Source organism: Hippocampus bargibanti, linkage group LG14 (genome assembly GCF_051943395.1).
Source record: "Hippocampus bargibanti isolate YZ-2025 linkage group LG14, ASM5194339v1, whole genome shotgun sequence".
Taxonomy (NCBI): Eukaryota; Metazoa; Chordata; class Actinopteri; order Syngnathiformes; family Syngnathidae; genus Hippocampus; species Hippocampus bargibanti.
In genome coordinates, this window is record NC_142747.1 from 5,540,624 (window position 1) to 5,557,259 (window position 16,636).

The 16,636-nt window shown below is 42.2% G+C and overlaps 1 protein-coding gene across 1 annotated transcript in view; it reads left to right on the forward strand.

The window, feature by feature from the left end:
* The window catches only part of LOC148888082 (LHFPL tetraspan subfamily member 6 protein), a 57,949-nt gene that overhangs the window by 578 nt on the left and 40,735 nt on the right, over positions 1–16,636 (forward strand). Inside the window, exon 2 of the mRNA XM_089014416.1 lies at positions 655–1,132. Within this exon, the coding sequence (XP_088870542.1) occupies positions 748–1,132 (385 nt within the window). The 5' untranslated portion in view covers positions 655–747. The remainder of the gene's footprint in view (positions 1–654; positions 1,133–16,636) is intronic.

The following is a 16,636-nucleotide window of genomic DNA, read 5'->3' on the forward strand; positions in this document are numbered from 1 at the left end:
GTAGTGATTTTCACTGAGGATTGTTTGGAGTTTTCTAAGATTGCTTGCACTCAAAAAGTGAAGGAGTGAACAATAATTGTGACATTTCTCTTTAATTGATTGGCAAATAAGGAGGATGTTGGAAATTGCTAGGTACTAATCGGCTAATCTGTTTTGCATGCAAGAGCATAAAATCAAGATTAAAAACAAATATAACCACAGGAAATACTTTTTTAAAAGCCTGATGAAAAGTAACACATTCACACAAAAATATACATATTTTTTTCCGATATCTATCTATCTATCTATCTATCTATCTATCTATCTATCTATCTATCTATCTATATATATATATATATATATATATATATATATATATATATATATATATATATATATATATATATATATATATATATATATATATATATATATATATATATAGTCAGATATTCATTTCTTAGACATAGCTGAGAGAGGGAGGGCTGCGCTGCTGTGGGGGTGCTCACAGCAAAATGTGAACTTGACCACTTAAAGCATCTCATCACACTCCCTGTAAATTCTAAAGTGTCGACATGGCGACAGGACGTAACCGCACTGTGAAATCAGCACTTGCATCCGGTCGCCTACAGAAGCCGTCTAAGAACATCATTTTTTTCTCCTTTTCATATTCAGGAGGTGAAGACCTGACAGACGCGCCATTTTCCTTCAACACCTTCGTCCCACAACTCGGTCCCACCACCGGTTTGTCCTGCCATCTGACCCCGGATGGCGTCCAGTCTGACGTGCGCCGGCGCGGTGTGGGCGCTTCTGTCCCTGTTATCCGCCGCCGCCTCCTGCGTGGGCTTCTTCATGCCATACTGGCTCCTGGGCATGCAGATGGACAAGCCGGTGTCTTTCGGGACCTTCCGTCGCTGTTCATACCCCGTTCGCGACGAAGAGCGCCAGGCCACCGTCATGCTGGAGCAGTGCGGCCGTTACGCCTCCTTCCACGGCATTCCCAGCCTGGAGTGGCGCATCTGCACGCTGGTGACGGGCGTGGGTTGCGGCCTCCTCCTCTTGGTGGCGCTGACCGCTCTCATGGGCTGCTGCATCTCTGAGCTCATCTCACGTACGATCGGACGCGTAGCCGGGGGCATTCAGTTTATTGGAGGTAAGTCAACTGTACCAGACATATCCAAAGTCCGGCCTCGGGGCCAAATACGGCCTGAGGTTAATTTTCATCTGGTCCGCAGCCTTTGTCATAAAATCAATAAGGTATGTCCCACATGTCGAATGAATACATTGGGCAGTAGCGCTGTTACCTGTGTGTGCAAAGTGCTGCCATCTAGGTGCTTAATTAGGAACAGCAAATTAGGATATGAGTAATTTGCTGAATAAGCCCACCAATTTTATAAAATGGCAATTTTTCTTTTTTTTTTGAATTTTCTAAAATGGCAACAATCAATAAAGCAACAATTACTTGTGTTCAACTATGAAAAAAGTGAAGTTAAGTGAATATTTAACTCCTTTGGATTGGATTGGATTGGATTGGATTGGATTGGATATGCCTTTATTAGTCTCACAGTGCCAGTGGCAGTCTTTGCTGCCATTCCCAAATTTATTTGGGAATCGAAAAGTGTCACGTGGAGCGCCATTCCTGAATTTGTTCGGGATTTGGTCTTTCTTGCGGAAGTTGCGCTGGTCAGACCTCTGCCAATGTTTTATCACTTCCACGAGGGGGTTGCATTTGCCTTTTGTCCATGTTAGCGATTTGTTACAGCTCCTGCTTTTGTTAAAGCGTTATATAAATCAATATGTACGTATTGTATTGTATTTTCTTCAGCCGCCACCATTTCAAGCTCATATAACTCCAGACCCATATACAGTAAAGTCTCGTTATATCGATATCGGATATATCGATAGTCCCGGTTATATCGATACTATTTCTATGCACGCACGGAGAAAATTACATGCAAACAGGGTCGGATATATCGATAGTCCCGGTTATATCGATATTTTTTCGGACTCCCTTGAATATCGATATAACGAGACTTTACTGTAACTTAGAAATTAACTTGTTTTTTGATGAAAGAAGATATTCTAAGGTTTCTAACACGGTATTAAATGCTTATGTAGTCCCTAAACTCAATATTCTTCCAAGGCTGGTCCCCCTCCTACATTTTTAACACACCAAATCTGGTCCCCTATGCAAAAACTTTGGACACCCCCCAAATAAACAGTAATAATAATCACTTGACCTCATTTGTGTGCCATGAATGACACGTAAACGCAAAAATGAGTGGCATGTGGCTTAATGCCACTTTTCGCTCCCATTATGTGCCGCAAAAGCAGGTGACTAATCATTCGCTGTGTTTTTCTGGGCATGTGCTGTGGATGTGCTAGCAAAAAATGTTGTTTTGACTTGCAGTGGTGTGCAGAAGCGTCATGTGGTGCTCTCCATTTATTTATTTATTTATTTATTTTGATGTCCATCGGATGTCTTCATGCTCCCTGAGGGCCAGCCTTCGGCGAGGGCTTTGTGGCCTACTTTAAGATGTCTCCACCCTCTCATTAACCGGGCGACGCCGGCGTGCTGGCATTCTTGCGGTGGGCCAGTGCTGCTATTTGCAATCCCTGTCACGCTGCTCAGCTTGGAAGAGTGACAGCCGGGCAGGTTGCGGACGAATTTTGACGGAGGCTGTGGATATGGGGTGAGGACAGGATTCACAATTTAAAAAAAAGACTTGCTTGCATCACCCGAAAGCCACAGCAAATCACATTGAGTATTTGACATGATTGGGTCGATTGACATGCAGACCGATCAAAGAAAAGTGTTCACGGCGAAGAAAATGGTGGACAAGGCCCCGGGAAGACTGCCCGAGACGAGGGTTGAACTTGATTTGTGTTTGTTTGCATTGGAATTTGCTTTTTATTTTCCTTTTGGCTCTTTCTTTTTTAAATCAGTTGGGTTTCAATTTGTTTTTTTCTGAAGGTTTTGTTTTGTTTTGATGAGTTGTTTTATTCTAAGAATTGCTTCATTTTATCCATGGAGCACGCAAGCTGATGTATGATATTGATTGACAGACAAAACAGTGCTACAATTGGAGTTAGTTATATAACAGATGTTGTTTCAGTCAAATTTAGTTAACTCTTTTTCAACTCTAATAACCTTGTCGTAGATGAGAAACTGAAATGGAATGCAACCTAGCTTTCATGTGAGGAAAGCTCATTCCAAGGTGTAAACGTGCTATTTTCAGTTAGCGGATTAAAAAAAAAGAAAGCAATTTGCTGCTCCTTTTTTTGTGTGTACAAATTTTCCAGTCATGCTCAATGGCCAAATGGTTACAGTACAAAAGTGTGAGTTGGGTGGGGGTTAGGTGGGGGGGGGTGGAGTGATGGCGGCCAGTGTACTCAGATCTTTGAAAAGCAGATGTCGCACAAGGGCTAATTGGAAGTGACACAATCGGGAAACTTGGCATTGTGCTTGCGCAGACAATGTGGGGGATGCCGGCCGGGTACACTGACGATTGGAACGCTCTGTGCGTGGGACAGTTTGCGTCGGTGGCGTTCGAGAAAAGACCGTTTCAAATTTTATTTAAAAATTCAATCTCATTAATACAACAAGAGCTATCATTGCCAACGTTTTTGTTTTGCGCCGCCACTACTTTTTTTCAGTGTTGATGAAAGGCCTAAACGTCCTCTCGATTGTGTTCTGCCTCGCCGGTCAAAACTCAAGTGACGGATTTAAAAAAGATTCCTGGCATGGATTAGGTTGTTATCCACTCGCTCCCCCCATTCATAGTTCTCCCTGTCCAGCCTGGCCTCATTTTTGGGGGGAACACAGAGCTCCTACCCCCTGTGGCTTCTTTAATTGTGTCCTGTTTGTGTTTCGACTCCCTATTTGCTTCCAATGACTGAACTTGAGTGGGATGTCAGGAAGTGTTAATGGCAAAATGGTGGGAAACTGCTTCCACTGCTCAAATGTGACCAGCAGGGGCGCTGCTAAGCCTGCCTCTCCATTTCAGAGGGCTGGGCTGGAGCCATCCGCACACAAATCAATCCATAAATCATATGGCAATGATGAAGACGAACGCATCGTCTGACCGATCTGAATTCATTTATGTAATCAACCAATCATTGGACTGCTTTTGGTGATTGACACAAAGACGGACCATCAGTGACGCAATGAACCAATTACTACTCAATTAAGCAAATTAGGAAGAAGCTAAAATCCTAAATCCTAAATCTGAGGGGATTGCTTCATTTGAGGCTTTTGGAAACAGATGGCGCTTGATGAGTTTTGTGGAAAACATCCTCACAAGCACTCGTTGGCACCGGGTTTTTGCAAAGATGAACGGGACATGAAAGAAAAAGTGTGCCATGGGAAAGCTTTAAAAGGTTTGTACACCATATCCCCTGTGTTGGCAGCACACGAGGAGGAAAAAGCACAGATTGGGTGGTTGCGAAAGTCTACACACCCCTCTTAAATGGCTTTTTTTTTGGTTCACCTACCCCAAAATGAAGATAAATTATTTCAAAATGACTAGAACAGCTGAACTTAATTTTTTCGGTTAATTAGATCAACTTTAAATGAGTGGTCTGCAAACAACTAATTTGGGAAGATGGAGAGGGAAATAATACCTTGTGCCTTGCACAAAATAAGAGTTGGGAATCACTACTTTCAACAAATACAAATGACAGGCATTGCCATCCAACTATCTGGAGCAAAAGTCAAATGGTAAGAAAATAAATATTCAAAAAATCAGATTCAGAATCAGAATGATCTTTATTGGCCAAGTATGTAGAACACACAAGCAATTTGTCTCCACTAGTGCACTAGTATTATCAGAAAAAAGACATGACAAATAAGTATGGAAGAAACTAATAAAGGCGAATCTAATCTAATGGAATTCTTTAATGTAAATGATACCTCTCGGCAATAACTGTGCGACAATGTGCAAAATATCAAGCAGACAGTGTTTCGAGTGAGGACAGAGCTGGAGGGAGCTCCAATAATGATAAAGAGATGCTGTTCCACAGGTTTGTGCAAAATTGCCAAGAGGCACTATACAGTTCTATTTGGGTTACTGTTTAGACTAGTTAATGGCTTGGGGGAAAAAGCTGTTTCAATGTCTGCTGGATAATTTCAAACACATTCTCTTCTTCCAGACAGTGTACACTGTCTGTAAGAAAAGAATCTGTTTTAAATTAGATATCAAGTAGACAGGATGAACTTAATACAACTAATGTCCGCTGGATTTGGTGTTCATGGATGTGTAGCGCCTGCCTGAGGGGAGTAGCTGGAAAAGGTGGTGGGCAGGGTGCGGAGGGTCCAGTAGGATATTCCGCGCTCTTGTCTTGATTATTACAGTGTGCAAGTCCTCAATAGTGGGTAGGGTGGTGCCAATGAGTTGGTGTTGACCTCCCACTTCATGTCCTGGGAGACTGTGATTCCCAAGAACTTGAAGGTCTTGACGGTTGACACTCGGCAGTGGGATAGTGTTAGGGTAGCTGTGGTGATGGATGTTTCCTGAATTCCACGATCATCTCTACCGACTTGAGCGTGTTCACCTCTAGGTTGTGTCGGCAGCACCAGAGCTCCAGCTGCTCCACTTGTTGTCGGTACGCGGACTCATCGCATGAGAAAGATGACCGTGGTGTCATCTGCGAACTTTGGGAATTTGACCGCTGGGCGCGTTAAGGTGCAGTCGTTTGTGTAGAGGTAAAAGAGCAGTGGAGAGACGACGCATCACTGTGGGGCTCCAGTGCTAGTGGTGCGTGTTGATGATGATATTTATATGTATAATGTTACCTCAAATGGATTATTAGTTTATCCATTTTCCAACTACTGGTTTGCAGGCCTCCATTAAAATAAGAAAGTGTTGAGTTGTGTTGTGTTAAGTTAAGGCGTCTTGCAACAGGGTTGCATTTTACACAGCCGCAGCGACCTTGAAGTCCAAATGACAGGCTATGACAGCATGCAGACAGGAAGTTGTGTGACATACAGCACCCGGATCATGTTAAAAAAAAGGAGTTAGGAAGCCACATATTTATGTCTGCGCCGTAAATTTTGGGTTGTTACTATAATTTTGTCTCTCCAGGGAAAATTGAGAGGCCCCACCGGATGGGGAAGGAGGATTTATTCTAGATTCTGAGTCATTTAATGTGTATTAAATTACATGTGACCTCCGGGTTGTGACGGTTCCCGCAACGAAATACGGGCAGCGGACGTGGCTCCTGCGTGCCTGCGAAATATTTGTTTGTAGCCCTCAATGGCTATATTTCCAATTTTTGGTCAACTTTTGCATCTGATGTCATCAGAATTCGTCATCAGGATTTGGATGGGTTTGCATTGCCTTGATTAGTCTCGCAGTGGAGAAATTTACATTTCACAGCAACAAAGTGAGAGGAAAGGAAGAAGTACTGTAGTAAAACAAAATACAGTACAGGACTTGCTGTAAAGCATTGGTCTCAAACTCGCGCCCCGCGGGCCAACTGCGGCCCCTGAAAGAATATTTTGCCTTGATATGAAAGATTAATGTTAGTGCGGCCCGCATGATTGATATGAATGAAACTTGTATCTGTGGAGCTGAACAAGTAGGCAAGAGAAGCCATGTTTAGGACAGTTCATGTTCAATATTTTCTTTATGTTAAGAAAGTTAAAGGTTAAAGAACTGTGAATACAGACATTTGAAACTTTTTAAAAATAATTAGTTTTCCTGTAGTTTTTTCAGTCGTCTGTATCTGCCTTATAATAATTATAATTATTTTATTTATTTATTACTGGTTAATTTATTTTTTATTCATTTTTCCATGTATTCATTTATTTTTTTTGTGTGTGTTAAAAATAAAAATTTTGAGAACATTGGATAGTTTTATCTGTGCTTTTCTTGTGGAAATCCTGATGCGGCCCAGCCTCACCCAGACTCTGCCTCCAGCGGCCCCCGGGTAAATTGAGTTTGAGACCCCTGCTGTAAAGGCAGCCAATGTCGCAGCGGCATCTTCAAGTCAAAACAACCAAAATAAAATCTGAATAACAAGTAATGTGACACAACACAAAAGACCCACGCAGTCATTCAATCCTAAACATGTTCTGCACCATCTTTGTTGTATGAAACAGTTCTAGATAAAAGAGGAGAGGTTCAAGGCGTCCTTTTCACCAGTGGATCAGGGAAATCATGGTGAAATGTCCACGTCTGCTACAAGCTAAATGTTGAAAGCAAGCACGTAGCTGTAGCATCCATTGACGAAAGAGATTGTCCCTTCTGTTTCACGTAAATCCGCTTAAATTCCAAGCCGCGACAGTTCCATATCGCATCGGCTTATGTGTTTATATGTTACTGAAGAGAGTAAAAATACGCCACCATGCTTTTAGTTATTGTTATTTAGATAGACAAGCTCGTAGTAGCCCGATTTGACCTTCTCGTACTGGACTGACGTCGTATTTTGTGCACAATTGGTTGACCCTCACACCCCCCCACTGGTGTCTTATGCGCTATTTTAGTCCTCTTTCACCTTACTTTGTCTTCACATTGAGGTGCTATCCAGTCACCCAGAGAGGACTCGGATGCAGTCAGAGCGAGGGAGAGGAGGGGTGGAGAGGCGACCGGTCGGAAAGCTTCCCATCAACGGGGATTTACTTGTGTCAAACAGGAAGTCTGACGAAACCAAAGAGCTGACAGAAGTGTTATTTTAAGCGGGTCTGTTTGAACCGACTGATGCCCATGTGAATATAAGACGGAAAGGCTCACGAACATCTGCTTGGGGAAGGGGGGGGGGGTCTTTAAAGCGCAATTATCAGCCCAACGCTGAATTTATGAGTCAATCCAATTTTTTTTCTCTCAAAATTAAATTCATTGGTGAGGGGTGTGGGGGAGGTTATTCTAATGTGGCAAGCAAAGCGAACGTAATTCACACATGACTTTGTCGTGGCCTCGAGCCATACGTCAAGCAATTTGTAGCCTGGCACTCGGTTTCACGATGATAAATGAGACGGTTTGTTTAACCGGTTGGCGAGGTGTGGCGGCTAATTCAAAACATGCGCGTTGGTCTAAGATGGTGATCGCCAATCGGTGTGTTGCCGACAACTAGTCAATTGTGATGATGAGAATAATAATTCAAGTTGAGGGCAGCAATAAACTAGCCTTTGCGCTCAAGACAAGGCAAGGTGAGCCAGTTTTATTGTGTTAGCGCATTTCATACACTCAATGCGCTGCACGGAGGCTAATTCGCAACACCTCAAAGCAGTTCGAAACACAGTGAACAACATCCAGAAATAAGTAGGCAAAATAAAAAGAAAATATTGGGCAAGTTAGCATCTGCCCTCCTGTTGAGGATACCGGCTTCCGATTGGGCGCTCATTTGAGGTAATGGTGTCAAATTTGTTGTCATCCTAGTTTTGGTTGCCTTTGCTGCTTCTTCACGCAAAACTATGTCAATGTATCTTCATGCGTCGCGACGGGGAATTGCAGAACCGGAATTGATGGTTCGTTTGGAGTGAACCATCAACACGACCCATCTGAGGAAATTGAGTTATTAGTTTGTATACTTGTTCGGAAATGAAGCAGACAACCGTTGGAATTGTCTGAGTTATTGTGCAATAAAAATATGAATAATGGCATTTGTTATTACTTCAGCTTCGTCTAAAGAGGCCAGGAGAGGCTCTTTAAATGCTGCGGGTAATTTCATGTGTTCAGCATTTCATGTGTGCTATTGATATTCATAATTGTTGTGGTGCCAATGCAAATGAGTTTACAAATGTGAAAAGTAGGTGACCAGTTATGATATCCTTTCGCGGTAGTTTACAGACATGGTGTTGGACCACAAGGTGCAGCTCGGCCGTTTCCTAACACTGTCTGGTCTCCGCAGGACCCGTAAGAATCGCCTGATCGTATTCTAGTGTGCAACCTCAACGCTGCATTTGACTGTTCGCATTTTTCTTGCTAGTTTTGAACACTGTCGCAGCTTGGAATTGAAGCGGATATATGTGGAACAGAAGGTGTGAGATAATCTCTTTCGTCAATAGATGCTACAGCTACGTGTTTGCTTTCAACATTTAGCTTGTAGCAGACGTGCACATTTCACCGTGAACAACCTAAATGGAATCGGCGCGTGGAGAGCCTTGAAATTGACACCGTTAGCAAGTGCCTGGCCTAATATTTCATTTTTGAGGCTCTGTGTCCATTGCTTCTTCGCGAAGAGACCAAATGTATGCCAAATATGAAAGTAGCTATCTAATTCGGATTGTGACATTGTGTATATTGTCATGTATCATGTTTCTATAGTTTAGAGAATCTTCATAACACAAAATTAGCTGTAAATATACCTTTAGCTGGATGTGTGTGTGTTTTTGTTGTTGTTTTTTTAGATGTCGAATTTTTGAATGCCCGGACCTGCTGAAAATATTGATGAGGACATTAACTCATTCACTGCCAGACAATGTGCAAAATGTGTCCACTCCAGTGGCAGAGTTTTTGTCATTTTCACTCAAATTGCAGGACCCACAGAATATTAAGGTTTAGGACAACATAAACATTCAATGCAGCGTAAGAACCTTAGACCAGGGGTGTCAAAGTCATTTTTTGCTGCGGGCCACATTGTAGTTACGGTTTCCTCTCGAGGGCCATTCTGAATTTGGGGAAGCCATTAGAACGTTTCATCCTCTCCACATATTACATATAGAGCGCACAACAAATTAATCAACATCTTGTTTTCAAATTTGAGGTTTAAAATAATTACTGTTATTGTGGTTTAAATGGGACCATTTGAAATTTGGGTTTGGACTTTATCTAGCATCCTGGTACTTAACATGCTTGATTTGGTTTCGCGGGCCGAATAAAATGATGTGATGCGCTAGATTTGGCCCCCGGGCCTTGACTTTGACACCTCTGCATTAGATTCTCTTCTTTCATCAGAAAGAAAGAGTTGATTCCTAAGTTATGCGGGTCTGGAGTTATCTAAGCTTGAAATGGGGGCAGCTGTACAAAAGTGAGAGGGAAAAACATTGCCAAAGAGCTGACTAGCGCTTTATCTGCACCCCCGCAAGTAAAACCAAAACCCGAACAAATACGAGAATAGCGCTCCACGTCATGCTTTTCAATTCCCAAATACATTCTGGGATGGCAGTGAATGAGTTAGGGGGGCGGGAGTAATTGTCGTCTGGAATTTGCCCATATGACCTGTCTCATTAAGACCAAAGCAGATTTGACAGTTCATTCAGAGCGAAGCAAAGATCGCCCAGATCAGGTCCGGATACAGAGTAATCATTGCCCATTTTTACAGTCTCAGAGGGAGCGATCCTTCAGCGTGACATTTAATTATACCCCTGGTATTCCCTGCCAGGGGTGGAATGTGAGGGTCGGCGCTGCTTTTGTGCTCGGGTCAAATAGCGGACCGGTGAAATGGAAGACGGGCTTAGCAGGGTTCTGCAAATATCGACACGTCAAGATGTTTAACCCCAAACACGGTCGTGTACATTTTAGTCTGCACAATTTTATTGTATTTTTTTTACAACTGTGACAACTTAGATGAAACATTTTTTGGGGGAGCAGGGTATTTTTTTAACATTAAAACCAATCACAGTTGTTGCAGAAAATACCCAACATATGCCGATCTAATCCGTCTGAAGTATTTTGATCGCCGTTAAGGTTGAAAATCCAGATGATGTAAAAAGTCAGTTTTTCGTATGATTTTAACATTCATCCCCAATTTCAATCCAACACAGAAATCCATTTTATTGCAAGTGAGCCGATGTTAGCCGTCCTCCAGTAGGTCTTCTGGCATACAATACAATACATATTGATTTATATAGCGCTTTAACAACAGCTGTAGCATTAACATGGAAAACATAACAACAAATCATATACATACAGGAAATAAAACAATAACAAAGATAGTAGAAAGCAAAACTAAGATCATGTTTGAATCATGCTGAGTCAAATGCCAAAGAGTACAAGTAAGTTTTGAGGTGGGTTTTAAAGATGGGCAGATATACGTCGGGAGTATAATTCAGCTTCACGATCACGTCATTTGTTCTGACGATTGACTGGATTTTTCACACGTGCCCGTCGGTGGCGCAGCTGAGAGGAATTTTGAGTCTGCCCGCGTTGCCTCTGTGCATGCTGAGAGGTCAATGACTCACAGTACTTAGCACTTCCCGAGGAACGCTGGGAATTTGAGAGAGAATTTTCTTTGCAAATGAACCCACTTGCATGGATTTCTATTTCACGGCGGTGCTGGGTTGCTTTTATGTTATCTTGAACAACATCCCAACATCTATATTTCCCAACATCATCCCGATGAACGTGTCTCATCCCGGGGAGTGAAACGAGCATCTCTGCCTTTGAAGCTGCATCAAAGACACCTCAGCGCTGTAATAAGAGCACCGTGAATCCTGTCATTAGAGAACAGGGACAATCCTTGTCGGCGTTTATTTCTCAGGCGAGAAAATGTGACAAGCTGAGCAAGTGGAAGGGATTTTAGTGGGAAGGAGCTCCCTGGCGCTGGATCCCGGCTTTGCTTAGTCCTTTCCAGTTGGGTGGGCTTTTCCCATTTTAGGATCTGCTTTTCTGGCTCACACAACCCAGAAGGAGGCTGGGTAAACAATCAAAGACATTCCCCAAAGGTCCTGCGGTGGTTAGCGGTGTGTTGAAACATCACCGCCTGCTGCCTGCTTCCTGCGAGCAGACCGGTGATGGGATGTCAACTGCAAATACTTGAGTGATTGTACACCAGTAGATTCTTTAGGTATGTACTGTGCAACACAACTCATTCGGGCGAAACACAAAGTGGGACGGGAAGCATATTCCTGGTATCTCATCCTCAACCAACAAGTCTTCTAAAGCTCAGTCAAGCCCCTTCTCCGACTCAGGGTCTTATTTTCCCACCCAGCGCAAGTCTAGCCCCAAGTAAAGCTGAACTGCGCGCAAGGGTGGAGTTTTTCTTAGACGCAGCTAGAAATGGGCATATGAAGACAGCCGACTTGATTCCTGCCCAATTAATTTTCGTGCTTTTTTTAACTCGTTAACTGCCATTCCCAAATTTATTTGGGAATTGAAAAGCATATCATGGAGCGCCATTCCTGAATGTGTTTGGGTTCTGTTTTTTTTTTTTTTTTTACGGGAGGGGGGTTGCTGCTAGCTATATAGCTATCTAGGTGGGTAGTTTTCTAGCTATCTATCTGTTGGCTAGCTATTAGCTATCTATCAGTTGGCTGGCTAGCCAGCTTTCTATCTACTTACGTCCTGGTTGAGTGAACGCTGGTGCGTGTGTCTGCCGCTGCTCACCCAGAGAAAAACGTATCCTGTGACTGTAAAGTGACCTTGAGAGTTTTGAAAGACGCGCTCATAAATGAAATTTACTACTACTAAAGGGCTGATCAGATCTCTGGCAATGTTTTTCCCTACCATGAGGGGGCAGCATTTGTCTTTTTTACAGCCGCCCCCATTTCAAGCTCAGATAGCTCCAGACACATATAATTTAGGAATTTACTGTTTGTTTTTGATGGAAGAAGAGAGTCTACGGTTTGTTACGTTGCATTGAATGTTTATGTTGTCCTTAAACTCAATATTCTGTGGCTCCTTCAATTTGTGTGAAAACGACAAAAACCCTGGCACTGGAGTGGACACAGTTTTGCACATCATCTGGCAGTGAATGAGTTAATGTCAGGTCCGAGCATTAAAAAAAATCTACATCGAAAAAAAAACAACAACAAAAAAACACACACACATCCAGCTAAATGTATATTTGCGGCTAATTTAGCATTTTTGTATTATGAAGATTCTCTAAACTATAGAAACGTGATTTGATAGCTATCTCAAACTCCCACATAGACAGGTAAGCTAATAAGACAAAAACAATTTTGTGGGTCGCAAGTACATTTTTTAAACATAAATACCTCTACTTCTACCTAAATAAAGACCGTAACTACTCCGAAGTACAAACACTGAGTGAAGCCTGCGGTCTCTCGTCGACTGGCCCTTCACTGAACCCCAAAGAGGAATTAGAGGCAATTCAGCTGCGACAGCGAGACATAAACAAAAAGGAGTAAAAGTCACATGAGAAGTTGAGCGTCTACAACCGGGGTGGCCAACTCAACAGATGAATTCCCAACATAATTCTTCAGCTTTGTCGCAAGGTCCAACCCTGGAAAAGAAGAAGAGGGCTTGTGGCTGGCGAGTACCAAACATGACTATAAACAGCACTCGAGGCATTCTGCAGCCATATTTGTGTACACCCGCCAAGCCAGTGCCCAAAAATGGACCTGTTGTGTATGGGCGGAAGATGTTTGGAAACCATTAAATGGGACTTTAAAAAGTTGAAGCCAGAAGTAGAAAGCATGTGAAATATCCCAGATCTCAGTTCGTCTTTTTTTTGGTCCCCGCCTGCATCAAGCCCTGCCAAAATTTTGATCATCAGTGGTGCTCAGTTTTTTTTTTAACACAGAATGAAAAAATGTAGCTCTGTCCTCCAACGTACGGTAGTATACGGTGGTATCTCTACATATGAAATTAGAATAACATTTTGTAAATAGGACATGATTTCTATGTAAATGCCCTAATTCGTTCTAAGACCCACCAAAATTCAGACATAACTCTTGCGTAAAGTGTAAGGAAATGCGTATATAAATATGTAAAATAAAAATGTGTTTTTATTTTGAGTGCCAGCTCATGTATTTTGTTTTTCTACTTCTTCCTTTCCTTTACTCTTCCATCCATAACTTTGCTGCTGTTAAAATGTTAATTTCTCCACTGCAAGACTAATCCAATCCAATCCAAATACCATATTTTCCTGTGTATATAAGGCGCACCCAAAAGCCTTGATTTTCTTCAAAAGATGACCCTTCGCCTAATACGCCGGTGCGCGTTATATGTGAAGTAATATTGAGCCACAACAGGTGTCGCAAATACTGTCAGCAGCCATCGACTCCATTTGCCCCTGTAGAAGAAGTCGGCGTAACCCCAGCTTTTACTGCAGTGCCTTCTAATGTGGTGTTCCATGTATTTGGTCAAATTGTATCTATTTTTATATTTTTGGGTAACTTTTTTCATTCATTGAAGGGTACGCCTTACACTCCGGTGCGCCTTATATATGGAAAAAGTTTGAAAATACACTATTCAATTAGGATGCGCTTTATATTCCGGTGCGCCTTATACACCGGAAAATACGGTACATATTAAAATTACATTATAGCACAAGAAATGAAACTGCATTGTGAGCAGAGGCCCATCCTGAATTTCTTTCGAAACAAAAGGCAATATTTTCCTGTGGATTTTAAGTTCAAAATTTTGTATGAAGAGATGTTCGTAAGTAGAAATTCTGCTGTAGTTGGAATTCGACAACTGGAACCATGATGCACATTTGAAGGTCAATGCAACTTTTAGTTATGGTTAGCGAAGCCAAAGGTGCGCTTGATTTAGTGTGATTGCAGCATGTGTAATCACATTGCAGGTAGAGGGGTAGCTGCAGATGCCTTGCGTGTGTGTGCGCCGGCCAAATCGAACTGATTAAATGTGATTCCCTATCTTTTGTGGACGAGGCGGCCAAATGGGAACACCAATCTTAAACCTTCCACAGCGTCCATCTGTCTGCTTTGTGTTTTTCACCCAAAACAAAATCCATTCCTCGGAACGAATACAAGTTTATTTTTTATTTCTTTAGGAACTCAGCTCTTGAAAACGTATCAGTCGCGTATCGATTAAATCAGGCCCAGCGAGGGCCTTGTAAAGAAGTAATCCCCCCCCCCAAAAAAATAAAACAAAGCCCAAAATCATTAAAACCACAAATGTTCCTAATATATAATAAGTCGTTTGTTTGCTCAAGTATGTGGTTAAAAGGTCTCAAGCGCAAAACGAGGTTTGGTGGGACGAGATATCAATAGTTTAATTTCAAAAGTGCAGCGCATAACACCACTTGGAAAATTTCGATGGATGCAGACGTCTTAAATCAAGCTAGCATGTCTTATTACGCCAGTCCGGTAGTCTTCACAGTGCAGAGGTTGCGAATTCGAGTCCCGCTCCGGTCTCACTGTGTGGAGTTTGCATGTCCCACCTGGGCCCACATGGGTTTTGTGGCCTACATCCATTAAACATGCATGGAAGGCTAATTGAACACTCTAATTGTCCTTACATGTGAGTGTGAGTGCGGACTGTTGTTCGTATCAATGTGCCCTGCGATTGGCCTGCAACCCATTCATCGTGTCCCTTGCCTAGTGCCCGAACCAAAGATGGCTGGGATAGGCACCAGCACCCCCTACGATCCTAATGAGGGTAAAGCGATCTGGAAAATGGATGGATTGATATCTTATTTACCAGGTAGATATATTTAAAATCAACCATAAAGACATGTGTTAAATTGAAAAATGAAAGGACATTTTTGTGATTATTTAGTTCAATTTATAAACATTAAAAAAATCTAGTATTATCTTTACATGGTTTATGAAAAATCCAAAAGTCAGGATACCACATCGCGACTCCTTCATCTTGGAGTTGCGGTCACCAAGTAGTTGCCCAGCTGGGTTCCACCTGGTGACCGAATGGCCCAAGCGTCCTGGGGCCTGTCTTAATGACAGATGAGGTGGTGGTATGCCCCCCTTCCCTCTTTGCTTCCTGCTGGGACCTCACTATTGGCTTGGTGGATTAGATGCAGATCACAGTTGACATGCCATCACACAATGCATTGCCATAGGGGTGGGGGCGCTCCAGACTTTTTTTCTTTTATCGACTGTTAGGACCAATCATGTGATCCTAGAATAGGATTGTGAGTTCTATTTCTTTTATTTCTACAGTTCACCGGCCACTTGAACGAGGCCCGATCCTGGGTCTAGAATTGAAACAATTTGATTGCTGGGCGTTCACTCATTTATGAGATTGTTGAAAATCCATACAGTGATACCTCGGCTTACGAACGCTTTAGCTAACAAACCTTTCGCCTTACAAACATTAAATTCGTGAGAATATAATATTGGCATACGAACAAGTATTCGGCGGACGAACCAAATCACACAGTGCCACGGTGGCTGGCGGACTAGTTGTCGGCTGATGAACACCAAACCACACGGTTGAACAGCGCCACAGTGGCTGCCGGACTAGTTTTCCACACCCCCTTTCGGGTGCAGATGTCATTTGTTATCGAGTGGAGTACTTTTGCTATTATGGGAACGAAAAAGACCCCACCACAGGCTAGTGTTAAGCCTAAGAAGACAAAGAAAATTACGGTCGAGCAGAAGAAGATCATCGAAAAACACGAACGAGGTGTGTGTTGTGTCAAGTTCATCCTGTCTACTTGACATCTAATTTACAACAGATTATTTTCTTACAGACAGTGTTTTATTAGGTGTCGGGAAATTGAACACCTAAAAAACACTGTCTGTGAGAAAATAATCTGTTGTAAATTAGAGGTGTGCGTTTGTGTGACTACATCAACGACCATCACAAAGATAAATAAAACGACTTTATTATATAGTACAGTTTATTTCTTTAATTACAATACAATAGCACATTTATTATACATAAAATAAGGTATATTATGTGTAGTTTTAAGGCTTTATTAGTAGAAAACAATGTTTTATGGGGAGCTAGAAACAGATTATTCTCATTTTTTTATGGTTTCCTATGGAAAATTAATGTTTGGAAAAGACACTTTTTGCCTTACACACACTTTCTGGGAACCAATTAAA